The sequence below is a fragment of the Monodon monoceros genome, unplaced genomic scaffold (assembly GCF_005190385.1).
Source record: "Monodon monoceros isolate NGI ecotype Baffin Bay Population unplaced genomic scaffold, NGI_Narwhal_1 Super_Scaffold_4, whole genome shotgun sequence".
In the NCBI taxonomy this organism is placed as follows: Eukaryota; Metazoa; Chordata; class Mammalia; order Artiodactyla; family Monodontidae; genus Monodon; species Monodon monoceros.
The window spans coordinates 43,749,949-43,763,883 of record NW_021703781.1 but is presented as its reverse complement, the minus strand read 5'-3'; the positions used below and the strand labels follow the sequence as shown (position 1 = coordinate 43,763,883).

The following is a 13,935-nucleotide window of genomic DNA, read 5'->3' as shown; positions in this document are numbered from 1 at the left end:
AAATATTTGCAGGGAATATTCAGGATCCTCTGAGGGATCCAAACTTTCAAGAGAATTTTTAAAGAGTTATTTTTCTGTTTCTCAAATTTTTCTAGGTAAGTATAAACACATCCTTTCCACTGGAAGAGAAACTGGTTAGCTCTGACTTTGTTTTTCCCCAATACAGCAGATGTCTGCTAGTAGTCCACCCTTTGCAATTCATTTTCTTCTGCAGAGTGCCAAGAAGCAGCCACACATCGTTATGGAGCCCTGAGAGTTGTCCCCAGCCTGAGAGAGAGAGAGAGAGAGAGAGAGAGAGAGAGAGAGAGAAACACACCTGGCATTTATTATTTTCATTATAATTAAAAGGGCCTGGACACTTGTCTCTTCAACACACAGACTGGGAAAGCTGATAGCCAGTGACTATGAAAGGAAGCAGCCTTTTAGTAGTTTCTCATTCCAGCCTTTCCCCCCTAAAAAGAGTAATTTTTTTAAACATCTTTATTGTAGTATAATTGCTTTACAATATTGTGTTAGTTTCTGCTGTATAACAAAGTGAATCAGCTATACATATACATATATCCCCATATCCCCTCCCTCTTGCATGTCCTCCCACCCTCCTTATCCCACCCCTCTAGGTGGTCACAAAGCACTGAGCTGACCTCCCTGTGCTATGCAGCTGCTTCCCACTAGCTGTTTTACATTTGGTAGTGTATATATGTCCATGCCACTCTCTCACTTTGTCCCAGCTTACCCTTCCCCCATCCCCGGTGTCCTCAAGTCCATTCTCTACATCTGTGTCTTTATTCCTGTCCTGTCCCTAGGTTCATCAGATCCATTTTTTTTAGATTCCATATATATGTGTTAGCATACAGTGTTTGTTTTTCTCTTTCTGACTTACTTCAAGGAGTAATGTTTTAATTACATAAAAATAAGAAGTATTATTCACTATGGGAAGGAAGAAAATCAACTTAAAGTCATGGTGGAGCAATGCTTATACATTCACAGATCAGTTCTTATGCTCATAACTGCATCAACTTTCAGATCTCCAATTATACGTCAGTTCTCCTAAACATGCGTCTTCTCTACACCTCGGGAGTTAGGCTGCCATTGCTGTTATTCTTCTGGAGCATCTTAAACTCCTTCCACACACACACATCATACCTGTTAGCTCCTCCCACTGTGCCTGGCACCCATGAGCTACTGAAGCAATGACAGGTGAATGAATGAGTGAGTGAATGGAATAAGCACAGAGCACAGGGTCCTAGAGTTGTTAAGAACGTGCTGTTAACCAGACCTGGATTCAAGTCCGGAATCTGCCACTTGCTGGTTGTATGCTGGTTGTACGACCCTGGGCAAGCTACTTATCTGCTCTGGGTCCTGGTTTTCTTATCTTTAAAATAATGGAAATAGTAAGGTACCCTACATCATAGGGTTGTTGAGCCACACCGTTATACTAAAGTAGCAGGGAAGGCAGAGTTCCTGAAGGCTGGAAAAAGACAAATCTCTGATGAATCTTTAAAAAGGGAGAAATGATAACCTTACTAATTACCTTTAGAATTAATTATCAATTTATTCTGTTATAACTGACAGAGCAACCAGAGTTGGAAACAGGCAACATGACTATGCAAAGTGAATATCCTCAGGCAGTTTTAAGATGATGGCATCATGGCCCATGCTTATCAACAATCTAGAGAGTCACTGCCTGAGAAATTCTCATTTATGGAAAGATGTCACCACGGTGATAGACTAATACGCTCCAAGGCATGCTAATACCACAAGATCTGCCAAAAAATGGGATCCATGGCCCCCAAATTGGGAAGTGAGTTATCCTACAACTCTTCTTTTGGAGACTTCCAAAGCAAAGTAGAAGATGAAGGATTCTGATAAGTCCCACAAGCAAACAAACCTTTACTTTTGTTGAATCTGTTGTTAACAAACTTATTTGACCATGGACCCCTTTTATCAGTAACATCTACTAACAGTTAATAGAATTAATGTTATGCAGAACTGGCTTTGGGAAATGCTTGTTTGGACATTGTTTCTTAAAATGTTTTACTTGTCTCAGTGTTGCAGTTTCTATATGAGAAAAAAAGAGATAGGGAGTCGATCTCATGGCTTAAAATTGATAATGAAAAGTATTGGCAAAATGAACAGTAATTATTCTTCTCCACCTTCCTTTTTGCTTTCTCTTCACCCAAATTAGTTTCCTAGAACAAATTGTCACCTCCTTACTTATGTACCTAAAGTCACAATCATATTCCATTAGACCAGCAGTTCTCAAGTGGGGGCAATCTGCTTTCCCAGGCACAAAAATGTCTAGAGACATTTTTGGTTACAAAAATTACAAAATTATAAAAATGTCCAGAGACATTTTTTGTTATTACACCATGGACTGCACAGGACAGACCCCCACAGCCAAGAATTATCTGGCCAAAAATGTCAAGAATACTGAGGTTGAGAAACCTGCATTAGATCTATAGTTATGGCCATGCATTCATTAACACAGTTAATATTTATTGAGCATCTACTAAGTCCCAGGCACACAGACAGGAGCTGAGGAGACAATAGAAACAAAAAGAACTCATGGAATTTATAGTTTAATGAAGGAAATATGTATTCATTAAGTAATCACACAGAAACATGTACAATTATAATATCAATAAATGTTATAGGACCTTAGGTCCCTATTTTCTAATCCAAAGTTAGGAATGTAGTTTTAATAGTCTATACAATTATGAAAGTAAGTGAAAGCTATCTTATTTAAAGATACAGGAAGTCATCACAAGCATAAGTGTTTTTTGTTTGTTTGTTTGTTTTGTTTTTTGGCGGTACGCGGGCCTCTCACTGCTGCGGCCTCTCCCGCTGCAGAGCACAGGCTCCGGACGCGCAGGCTCAGCGGCCATGGCCCACGGGCCCCGCCGCTCCCCGGCACGCGGGATCCTCCCGGACCAGGGCATGAACCCGCGTCCCCTGCATCGGCAGGCGGACTCCCAACCACTGCGCCACCAGGGAAGCCCAAGCATAAGTGTTTTTAAAGTATGTTTTGAAAAAGTAATGTTGTCTGGTATGTCCTACCTGGTTTAATATTGTTGAATTCTTTCTCAATCATCTCTTCAGACGTAGACAGCATTAGGTTTCTTACATATAGGATTTTCACGGAAGACATTGTGTCTTCATCAACTTCTACTTCTGGTTCTGCCCAGTCTACTGCAATAGGATGTCCCCATAACTGAATTCTTCCTGTTGAGAAAGATCACAAGTACGATTAATTATATAGAAATTAGGACATCATCTCAGTTCATACTCATGGACTTTTAAATTGAACCTTGAGGTCTTGATTGAGCAAGAAGACTAATATTAAAAGAGGTGATTATTGATTTTAAGAGACATTTCAAATAAGACCTGGCTAGAAGGGAGTTCTGTATGACAAGAGGCTTATTATAATGATAGGGTATAAACGGAACTAGAACGTGGTTTAGGAAAAGAATGGATTTAGGGCTCAGACATAGAGTCTAGCTTCCTGAAGCATTAGAAAGGTCATTAGGAAGTATATCTGCTGCGGTTGGAATCTGAGTGATTAGGTGCCACCACTGAGCTGTCCAAAAATGGTGCATGTGAAGGGTGGGTAGGGCTCAGGTACCCCTAGTTTGTTTTCGGTCGCTTACACTCGGTCAGAGCTCTGATCAAATATATTCCCTCCTAATTCTCGCTTTGTCAGAACATAGACAACTCAGAAATCTGGAGAAAAAGTTATTATTATTTTCCAAATTAAGACAAAGAGCAATGAAGAGTCTATGATGGGAAATTGAACTCATCTTGAAAGGGTAGCTGTTATCCATGACTACATATATATTTATATTCCTATATAACTGCAATTAATTGAGTGTCTTGCACTCCACTGTGTGTTTCCCATATTCTCTCAGTCATAGTAACTCTGTGGGGAGGGGAATGACTTTCCCAATTTTACAGAAGAGGAAATGAGCTTTTGAGAGGATACCTTACCCAGATCTATTTCACTTCTCCACTGCTCCCTTTTGTTTTTTGTTACTCAACCCCTGTACCCCTACACAGTACAGATCCATGTTGAAGTGATGAGAGGAGGGTGAGGGTCAACTCAATTTCTTAATTTGATTGGAAATGTTTAAATATTACACAAGAGGCAAGTATTTTTAATCAAAATGCATCTTTTTATTCCTTAAAAAACAGTCAGTTGGGGCTTCCCTGGTGGTGCAGTGGTTGAGAGTCCGCCTGCTCATGCAGGGGACACAGGTTCGTGCCCCGGTCCGGGAAGATCCCACATGCCGCCGAGCGGCTGGGCCCGTGAGCCATGGCCACTGAGCCTGCACGTCTGGAGCCTGTGCTCCGCAACGGGAGAGGCCACAACAGTGAGAGCCCCGCGTACCGCAAAAAACAAACAAACAAACAAAAAACCAGTCAGTGAAAGCATCTGTGGCATTGACATTCTAAAACTCAAACAAAGGATAGATGCGTCCTAATGAGTTAGCGAATCCCAGTGAGTTAGCGGGAGGCTGGCTCCTGCCATCCCAGTTGGCTGGCTACCTTGTTCTGCCTTGTAGCCCAGACGATAGTTTTCTCCATCACTCTTTTCCCCCTCCTTTCCACTCCCCTTCTACATCTCCTTTCCTTTTTATTCCATTCCCTTCCTTTCTATGCTTTACATAGACTTTACTAAGGGTCTTATCCCCAAAACCCTAAGGCTCCCAGGTGACTCTGGTTTCTGTAGCTCAGTGGTTCTCAATCTTGGCCCCATAGTAGAAGAGCTTACAAAAATATGGATTCCACTGTGTGTGCTGGACTCAGGTCCTTTCTACCTGCAAGAATAGACTGTTAAATTTTCAGAATTTTGTGAGTCAATTGATGTCACCTTGGTGGCTTGAAATGAGCCACAGTGGGAGCGTTAACAGTATAGAAATCCAAAAATATTACAAATCAGTGCTTTTGATTTTCCCCTGGGAATCGTCTCATCACTGACCTCTGGACCCTCTTTTCCAATTCTGATTTAAGTGGTCTAGGCCTCAGGATTTTGAAAAGCACCTCAGTTAATTCAGCCAAAATTGAGAACACTGTTCTAGCCTATTGGCTTTTGCCTTTCCAGACTGGGACCATGGTAAGTCATTCACAGGCCTGAAGATGTGGAAAAGGTTAAAGTGGATAGAAGTGAGAGGAGGTGCAGGGAGCAGTGATTTCCATAAACATCCCCGTGAAAGTCAGTGTTGGAAAGTGATTTGTGAACTTGAGCTTTGAAGTCAGACAAGTTCAAATATCAGATTAATGATCCTGGCTAGGAAACAACCTTTCTAAGCATCAGTTTGCTCGTCTGTAAAATGGGGCTAATAAAAGTACCTGCTTCTCAGGGTTGTGAAGACAAAAGAAGGTGATGCATTAACGCATATATGAGGAAGCTAGGAAAATGCTACAGATGAACCTATATGCAAAGCAGAAATAGAGACATAGACGTAGAGCACAAATGTATGGACACAAAACGGGGAAAAGGGGGGTGGGATGAACTGGGAGATTGGGATTGACATATATACACTACTATGTGTAAAATAGATAGCTAATGAGAACCTACTGTACAGCACAGGGAACTCTACTCAGTGCTCTGTGGTGATTTAAATGGGAAGGAAATCCAAAAAGGAGGGGATATATGTATACATATAGCTAATTCACTTTGCTGTACAGCAGAAACTAACCCAACATTGTAAAGCAGCTATGCGGCAATAAAAATTTTTAAAAACCCACCTATTTAAAACTTTTAAAAAAAGGGACTTAATTTATCGCTTTTAAATGATAATTCAATAATGTACATTCCTCTTGAGTATTTTTGATCTATTTTTTGGGATGTATATTTTCCTCAGAATATGCATTCTTTGTGTCCAATGTGAATAGTGTCACTCACTCAAATTAGGTATGATTTTTTTTAGAACTTTGTCATTTAGAAGAAAGCAAATTACATTGTAGACACAATAAATGTTTCCATACTGAGTGGTTCCCCAGGTGTTGCTATTTACTTCCCATGCAGGTGAGTGGCTAGTGTCATTAGCTGATAGATTTAGCAGTGGATCACAAAATTTGGCTACACAACAGAATTATCTGGAAAACTTAAAATATCAGTGCTCCAACGCCGCCCCCCAGAGAAGCAGATTCAATTGATTAGAGGTTGATTTGGTCACTGGTATTGTTTAAAAACGTCTTCGGATGATTCAAATTTGTAGCCCACCATGGGCCACCCTTGATTTAGATGATCAGATCTCAAACTTGTGGTCTCAGGGGCAGTTGCATCCTGGGAACTTGTTATAAATGCAAATGATCAGACCCCATACCATACCTACTGAATCAGGAACTCTGGGGTTGGGGGCCCCAGCAATCTATGCCTTAACAAGCCCTCCAGGTGATTCTGATGGAGGTTAAGATTGCAAACCACTGTTGGAACTTTTTTTCAGAGTATCCTTAGAATGCTTTGATAATGCCTGAACTGGATGCATCAACTTTGTTCTACGTACACCTCAGTAAAGATGCAATGTCAAGAGGGAGCTTCCACTGTTGGAGGAGGTAGGTGGTGGGAGGCAATATACCACTTTAGAGCACAATTTTCTCTCTGTCTTCAAGTCTGGATCAATTAAGAAGGAAAAGCTTCTTGTGGTCCTCGCTTATCACGTTTCTTAAAGCTCTCCTTGTCCATTCAAACTGGGGTCTCCAGAGGACTGCCCATTACTGAAATCCTGTATTGTTGCTTAATCTATGGTGAGGTCATAAGTAGATGTCCAAATGGGTAATAGATTTTACTCTCAGGCTTCGGCAGAAAGGAAGCAGTTTGCTCTGGCTGGCTTACTCACCGCCTCTTGTTAATCCGCTGCTGAGGCAATCTGACTGAACTCCAGCGGACTGAAACTCAACCAGCTGAGGCCAACTTAAAGGGCAACAAGCAAAGTGGGCGGGGCTGCCTCACATCATGATGAGGATGAGAAAATGCCTGGGGAGAGTGAGGCAGCCTATATATTGCTGCGTCCTGGCCAGAGCATCCATAGGGAGAACTCAGGATCTTGGGTGGAAGCATAACACGGTGCTTGAGAATTCTTGCCGCCCAGCTGCTCAGCCTTGCCCGGCCTAGTCAGTTCAACTCAGGTAAAGAGAAGCTCTTTCTGTGGGTCAATGTGCTGTTTTCTTTGAAGGAGGGAAGCTGACGGGAAGTTTTAATTCCGTAGGAACACTGATTGTCCGGCTGCTGAAAACTCTTTCTCCCATTTTGGACCCTCTTTCACTGCCATCCTCCCCCATCCCCCAAATGGTTGTACGTATCTGTTTTTACAGGTAATGAAGGAGGAAAATGATTAACGTGGGGTGGAATAGTGGAAGCTGGTTTCTCAGTGAAGTGGTGGCTAAGCTGGGGCTTTGAAAAATGCCGTGAGTCAGTAGAGACGGGGAGGGGCAGGTCATTCTAGGAGGGGATACAGCCTTCGAAATAAAGGATACAAGAAACGAGCATGGTGTTGTCTAGACACTGAGTTTGTCCTGATAGAAAGGAGGGTGTTTATTGTGAAAAAGAAGGTCCAAATTATGTTTGAAAAGAACTGGGGCCCCGAGTGAAAGGCCGTGAATGACGAGCTCAGAGGTTTATGCTTTATCTCATATGCAGCAGCAAGTTGGTGAATATTTTTGAACTAATGAGTGAGTGACATCATTCAGCCTCTTAACAAGGAGAGATTGAATTCCTACTATTTGGAAGAACTTGCGGAAAGGATGATATGTTATTTTAGGAATACTACTCTGGTGGTAATGTTTAGGATGGAGTAGGTGGGGGAGGTGGGGGGCTGGGGGGCATCAAAGAGAAAGTAGAGCTGGGAGAATACTTAGGAGACATTGAAAAAAAATAATCCAAGGTTGGGAATATATGTGTTTAGCCTACAGTGATGGCCTGAGAAGAAGATGGATAGGAGGCACTTTTCGAAAGCAGAATTGTTGATGTTGAAGAGGACAGCAAAATATTAAGTTCAGGTTACTGAGAGGCTAGGTAAGCAGCGTGGGGAGTTCTAGTGATTCTATGCACCTGTGAGTCAGGCGACTTGACCACTGGGTAGCGAAGAAGTAGTGAATGGAAGCTTCCCCATTAAAAATATCCACCTCAGATCAAGACATTTTTACTGTCAAAATTTTAAATATTGATTTCATCTTCCCTAGTCTTTGCAAAATTTCTCTTTCCTATGTTTTATAGCAATACTATTACACATGTATAAAATATATTAATAATATTGAATCTAAAAAATGTCCACTTCTCAATAGATTGAGCCATTTTGGGGGATATCTCAAATTTTTTCACTTTAAGCTGCCTTGATGAAAATATTATTAAAACATATTCCCCAAGCTCAGAAGCCATCTTTCAATTTTGAAAATTTTTGGAGGGCTAATCCTATTGGTTTTATTTAAAACAATAAAAATAAATGTAGGTGTTTTTGCTGCTGTTTTGCTTTGTTTTAGATTCTGGTGACTTCCAGAGTGCTTAAGAGAATCCTTGATTCCAGTGTGTTCAATATGCCATTCTTGACATACTTATCATTTTAATATTCATTTTAATACCTTTGTGTAAGTTTGGGAAATATTTTATAACAAGCACAGGACTTTCAACAATTTTTCCTAAGTTGATCTTAGTGGGGCAGTGTCTTGGTGGAGTCTTCTAAACCCAGGAATCTATGGCTGTTGACCAAATAGGACCTACCTCGTGGTTGAAGCATCTAACTAAGGTGTCTCTCTATGGAAAGCTATTATTTCTATTACCTAAAATTAGACAAATTATTAGACACTAGGGAGTTATAATAAAAGTACGTCATTTTGGGCTTCCCTGGTGGCGCAGTGGTTGGGAGTCTGCCTGACGATGCAGGGGACATGGGTTCCTGCCCCGGTCCGGGAGGATCCCACGTGCCGCGGAGCGGCTGGGCTCGTGGGCCATGGCTGCTGAGCCTGCGCGTCCGGAGCCTGCGCATCAGGAGCCTGCGCTCCGCAACGGGAGAGGCCGCAGCAGTGAGAGGCCGGCGTACCGCAAAAAAAAAACAAAAAAACAAAAAAAAACACGTCATTTTAATTGTCATTGGGATAATGTATCACTTGCATATTTATTATTTCTACATTATAATGGATAACATATACCCTATTTCTAATAAGCCTGATAACAAAAACTATATACAAAGATAACTGTTGACTGGTAAATTTACTTTTAAGGAGATTCTTCAGTTTAAAGATTCAGTATGGGGTTGCTATAACTTCAAGTTCTGGATTTCTCCTGTGCAATATACATTGGATTTAATGCACGAAGTGAATAGTTTTCAGAACCCAATCTGTGAAAACTTCAGGGAACTAAATCAACTGTGAGATAACTAAGAAAGACCGAGAGTTTAAAAAATGTAACATAACCAGAGATAAAGAGCAAAAAAAAACGAACAACAGGCTTCTGTTTCCTTTGCTAAGGAGCACAGCAGCCTGAGGCAGGCAGGACGGAGTGGAGAAGTCTCCTCTTTGAGGAGGGGTCCTAACCTGGCAGAAGCTTCCTCCGGGCCATGGCAGCTGCCCGATGATTCTCATACTCCACGAAAGCAAAGCCCCGGTTTTTGGTTTTATCGGCAGCACTTGGGTATACAATGACATCCACAACTCCTTCGGTGACCTTTTTCATCTCTGATAAGATTTCTTCTCTCTTTTTGGTTTTTGGGATTCCCCCAACAAATAATCGGCAGTTGTCCACGCTGGCACAAACCCCTAACAGACGCCCATTTCTGCGAAAACAGCAGGAATTTTGATTGGGGAGAGTCCTTGCTTGATTAAGGTTTAAGACGGCAAATGAAAATATATATTGAAATTGAAAATATCAGGCCGGGACCTGATATGGCCTGTGGATATGGAACGTTTGGTCGTCTTAGTGTTTAAACTGGTTTTGGAAAGTGGTAGCTGCTTTTGAGAAACTGGAAGTTCTGTCAACCTTGGTTCTGCATTTTTAAAGAAAAAAAATAGTTGAAACTGAGTTGCGTCTGCTGTCTTTAGAGTATATGTAGATTCACTAGTTATTGTGAATCCTCGACACTCCCTAATACATCATCAATCCTGAGGTCTTTACACCTGGCTCAATGTACTCTTGTATCCTGCCCTGGAGGTATCTGAGGTTGCAACCCCTGGTGCTCCCTTTTTTTCCAACCAAATAGAGAAACTATTCTGACATGATCATTATTAAAGATAGTCCCTTATACAGAACAGAGTTTCACATATTATTTGGCCGACACAAGGAGCCCGTGAGATGGGCAGAATAGGTATTGTTTCCATTTTACAGTTGAAGAGCTTGAGACTCCAAGATATTAAGTGACTTGCTTAAGATTTTGTGGATTTTGAGAGTTAAAATTGGCCTCTGGATTCAGTTTAATCCCTGTTTCTTCCACTGTGCAGTGTTGCTTATCAGCCAGTTGGTGGATACCTTCGTTGGCAAGGTGTAGGTTGGTTCAGCTTTTCTGGGGGACATGTGGGAAAATGTATCGAAAGTCTTAAGTGTGCGTAACCTTTGGCCAAATAATGCCCCTCTAGGGGAGTGTCCTTAGAAATAAAGATGAGCATCAGCATTTTTGTGTAAGGTTATTCACTGCTACTATTTACAATAGCTCCCAAATTGGAAATGAGCAAAATAGTCCATCGTGCAGGACTGGTTTAATGTATCTCAGCTGAGGTGACTGACTCTGGGGCTGGACATTTCCTCATTGTATACCGTGGTATGTTTGTCATCCCTGGTTCTTGACCACTAAATGCCAAGTGCCACCTGTTAGGTCATCCAAGAATGCCTCTTCATCTTTCTCTATGTCCCTTAGGGGGACAATATTGCTCCTGGCTGGGATGCACTGGTGTATAAAAGATGAGCGTTCATAACATAGGATGCTCTGTGGTCAATAAACATAGTAACATAGGAGAATAAACATAGTAACGTAGGAGAGTATTTGATGGTTGAAAATACCAGTTGGCACTATGCTGCTGGGTTAAAAAAAATGTAAAATGAGTATATGAGAAAGCCATTTTGATTAAAACTACAGAAAATCTGGAAAGACTAAAAATTCAACATGGTGATTCTCTTTAGGCAATGGGTAATGAAGGAATGGTTTGAACTTTTATTACTGTTTTTTGGCTGTTTTTGTGTGTTGTGTATTAGGCCATGTGACTTTTGTAATAACTCAAAGTTATTAAAAATGGGTAAAGTTTGCTTAACGGAAACCACCCATTCCTCCTGAATAAGAAGTGCTCAGCCAGGTGAGTGGGAGATTGCTCTGATTTCTCGGAACTAGTGGCTCTCAGCTGTGTGGCAGGTGTTCTCACCCAGGTTGCACCCTGTCCCAGTTGTCTTCTGTGCTTTGTTGAAGAACCAAGGACCGCATATCAGATATGTAACAGGTCCATCTCCGTTTGTTGAACATTGTCCTAACAATGTGTTTTTTCTGGGGGGAGGGAAGGGTCGATAAAGTGTTCAGGGTTTTTTTTTTTTTCTTTTTTAACTTAAACCTTTTGTTCCAAGATACTATTTATTTAGAAATTTATATTTTTGATCATTTGGGGGCCGGTCAGTTACCAGTAGGGGGAGCCTGGAGCCTCCATATCCTGTTTTTAAATCTATGTGATTTGTCAGCAAATCCCAGAATTGCTTGGAGACGAAAAACTCTCTCTCAGAAGCTGAGGGCATGACTTTAATGTCGCCAGAAGCCAGGCATTTAGACGATGCTCAGTGGATATTTGATGACGAGGAGGATGACACCTGTGGGTCTTTTCCAGCTAAGAACCTTATCTATCCCCTCAGAGACAGTGGCTAAAAACAAACCAAAGGTTTGTAACAAGAAGAGGTAACAAACAAATCTCTTCTCTACAAGAAAGGTTCTCTCTCTGACAACATCCAAGGCAGAGTGGAAGTAGGTGAGGTTGGCCCTGGGGTGTCTATTCTGCTATTTCACATTCCATTTATCCTACTCATTAAAATCCAAAGTCACTCTGTGCCTTCACCTTGCTTCTGGCATCCAACCTGAACTTTAACTGGAATTTTGGCCACCAACTTTCTCTTTCCAAATGCTTTGTCATATTTTTCCTCTTCCTTTTCTGCACCCTCCTGCCATCATCATAACCATCAGTAAACATTTATAGAGCATCTGATATGTCAGGCACTGAGCTTTACATGCGTTATCTCCTTTATTTTTCCTAATCCCCTCCATGAGGTAGGTATATTTTTGTCTCTATTTTATAGATGAAGACATTGAAATTCACAGAGAGGATACTGTTACTTTTTAATGGCTTGTGTTCATTGTTCATACCCCATCTATTTTCAGAAAGTCTTGACAGGCTCCAGTGTGTAACAATGTATTAAGTAGATTCAGCGAACTTTGTTGATTCCCTACAGAAACAATTCTACATCCATCTCAACTTAAAAGCTATTTTGAGAATAACCTTTGCTATTAAGATGTTTGGTTTCTATGAAAGACCAAGGAATGGAGAATCTTCTAATTCCTGAAAACATCACTAATATATCTTAATATAGCTTTTTATAGCCCTTTCTAAAATAACAGTATATATTATTTCATATGATGGATGCTCGGAATAACTCTGTGTGATCAGGTGATAATATAAAACGGATGCTGAAAGAGGTCAAAGGATTTGTCCAAAGGAACCTGGGCTAGACCCTCTGGTCTCCTGATTCTCATACCAAAAAATTTTCCGTATATCAGAGCTCTTTTGGATCCATGGTGGCATGTGTGGAAGGGGAGCCTCCTTTATGTTTTTTCCAAGAATCTGTTCCAGAATCCAATCCTGGTACTGAATGACTAGGCTACTAGTAGTTGCCAAGTCCAATCAATCTTTTCATGGCTAAGGGGTTTAAGAAAAATGACCCAGTAGTTGACTGACTACAGAATTACAAGGATAATGCAGGACTTATTTTGAACCTCTAGGAAGTGAGAGAAAACTAATGACAGGAAATCTACTCTCTGTATTCATTAAATTTAAGATTTCCTCAGTTTTAAAGTGCATCTTTGTTACAGGAAGAAAATATAGGTGAAAGGCTGCGTCTTGGAATTAATGAATGTGCTAATACGTAAGAGTTCTATCACTTATTGATGTATTAATATGTTCCAAACACCAAGCTAAACATATTGAAATCTTGATAACATCCCCATAATAAACCTATGAAATAAGTATTATTATTCCTACTTTATAGATGAGGAAATTGAGGCTCAGAGAGGTCAAGTCACTTTTTGACACTCAGCTGAGGCCCATCTGACCCCAAGCTATTGCTTTTTCATCTAACACACTAATCTTTCTTCCATGTGGCCCTGGGCTTCCTTAAGAAGGATTTATGGCAGTTCCCTCTGGTTTAGATTTTAGAATGTAGATAATTTCATGTATTGTCAATTTATAAAATCAGTTATTGATTGTATAGAGTCGGTTATGTCCTGGAACCCTGTGCTAATCCCATGGTTTCAAATATTGCCTATATTTGGCTGACCCCCAAATTTACGTTCCAATCGTGACCATTCTCCTGACTCCAATATCATACAATCACCTCCTCAGCAACTCCCCTGGGACGTCTAATGTGCATCTCAAATGTAAATTGTCCCAAACAGAGCTCTTCATGTTTTCCTGTTATTCTCCCAGCCTTTTCCATCTCTATGACACTATCACATCCACACATACTTGGACCAAACTCCTAATTTTCCTCCCTGAATTATAAATCCACTCACACTCTAAATCCAATATTTAGCCAGTCTTGTCTATTCAACCTCCAAAATATATCACACATCTGACTTTTTACCACCTTTACCACTAACCCCTTATGCAAGCACCACCGTTTCCCGTCTAGTTCTAGACACAGCAGCGGCCTTTGAACTGCCTTCCCTCTTTCAGTCCTTACCCTGCCACAGTCCTTTCTTCACT

At 41.0% G+C, this 13,935-nt stretch overlaps 1 protein-coding gene across 8 annotated transcripts in view; it reads right to left on the bottom strand.

The window, feature by feature from the left end:
- A1CF (APOBEC1 complementation factor) overlaps positions 1–13,935 on the bottom strand; it is a 77,865-nt gene that overhangs the window by 18,722 nt on the left and 45,208 nt on the right. For all 8 annotated transcript variants that reach the window (XM_029245407.1, XM_029245409.1, XM_029245411.1 and 5 more), the window contains 2 exons: positions 9,529–9,767; positions 3,058–3,222 (listed from right to left, as the gene is read on the bottom strand). In XM_029245407.1, the coding sequence (XP_029101240.1) occupies positions 3,058–3,222; positions 9,529–9,767 (404 nt within the window). The remainder of the gene's footprint in view (positions 1–3,057; positions 3,223–9,528; positions 9,768–13,935) is intronic.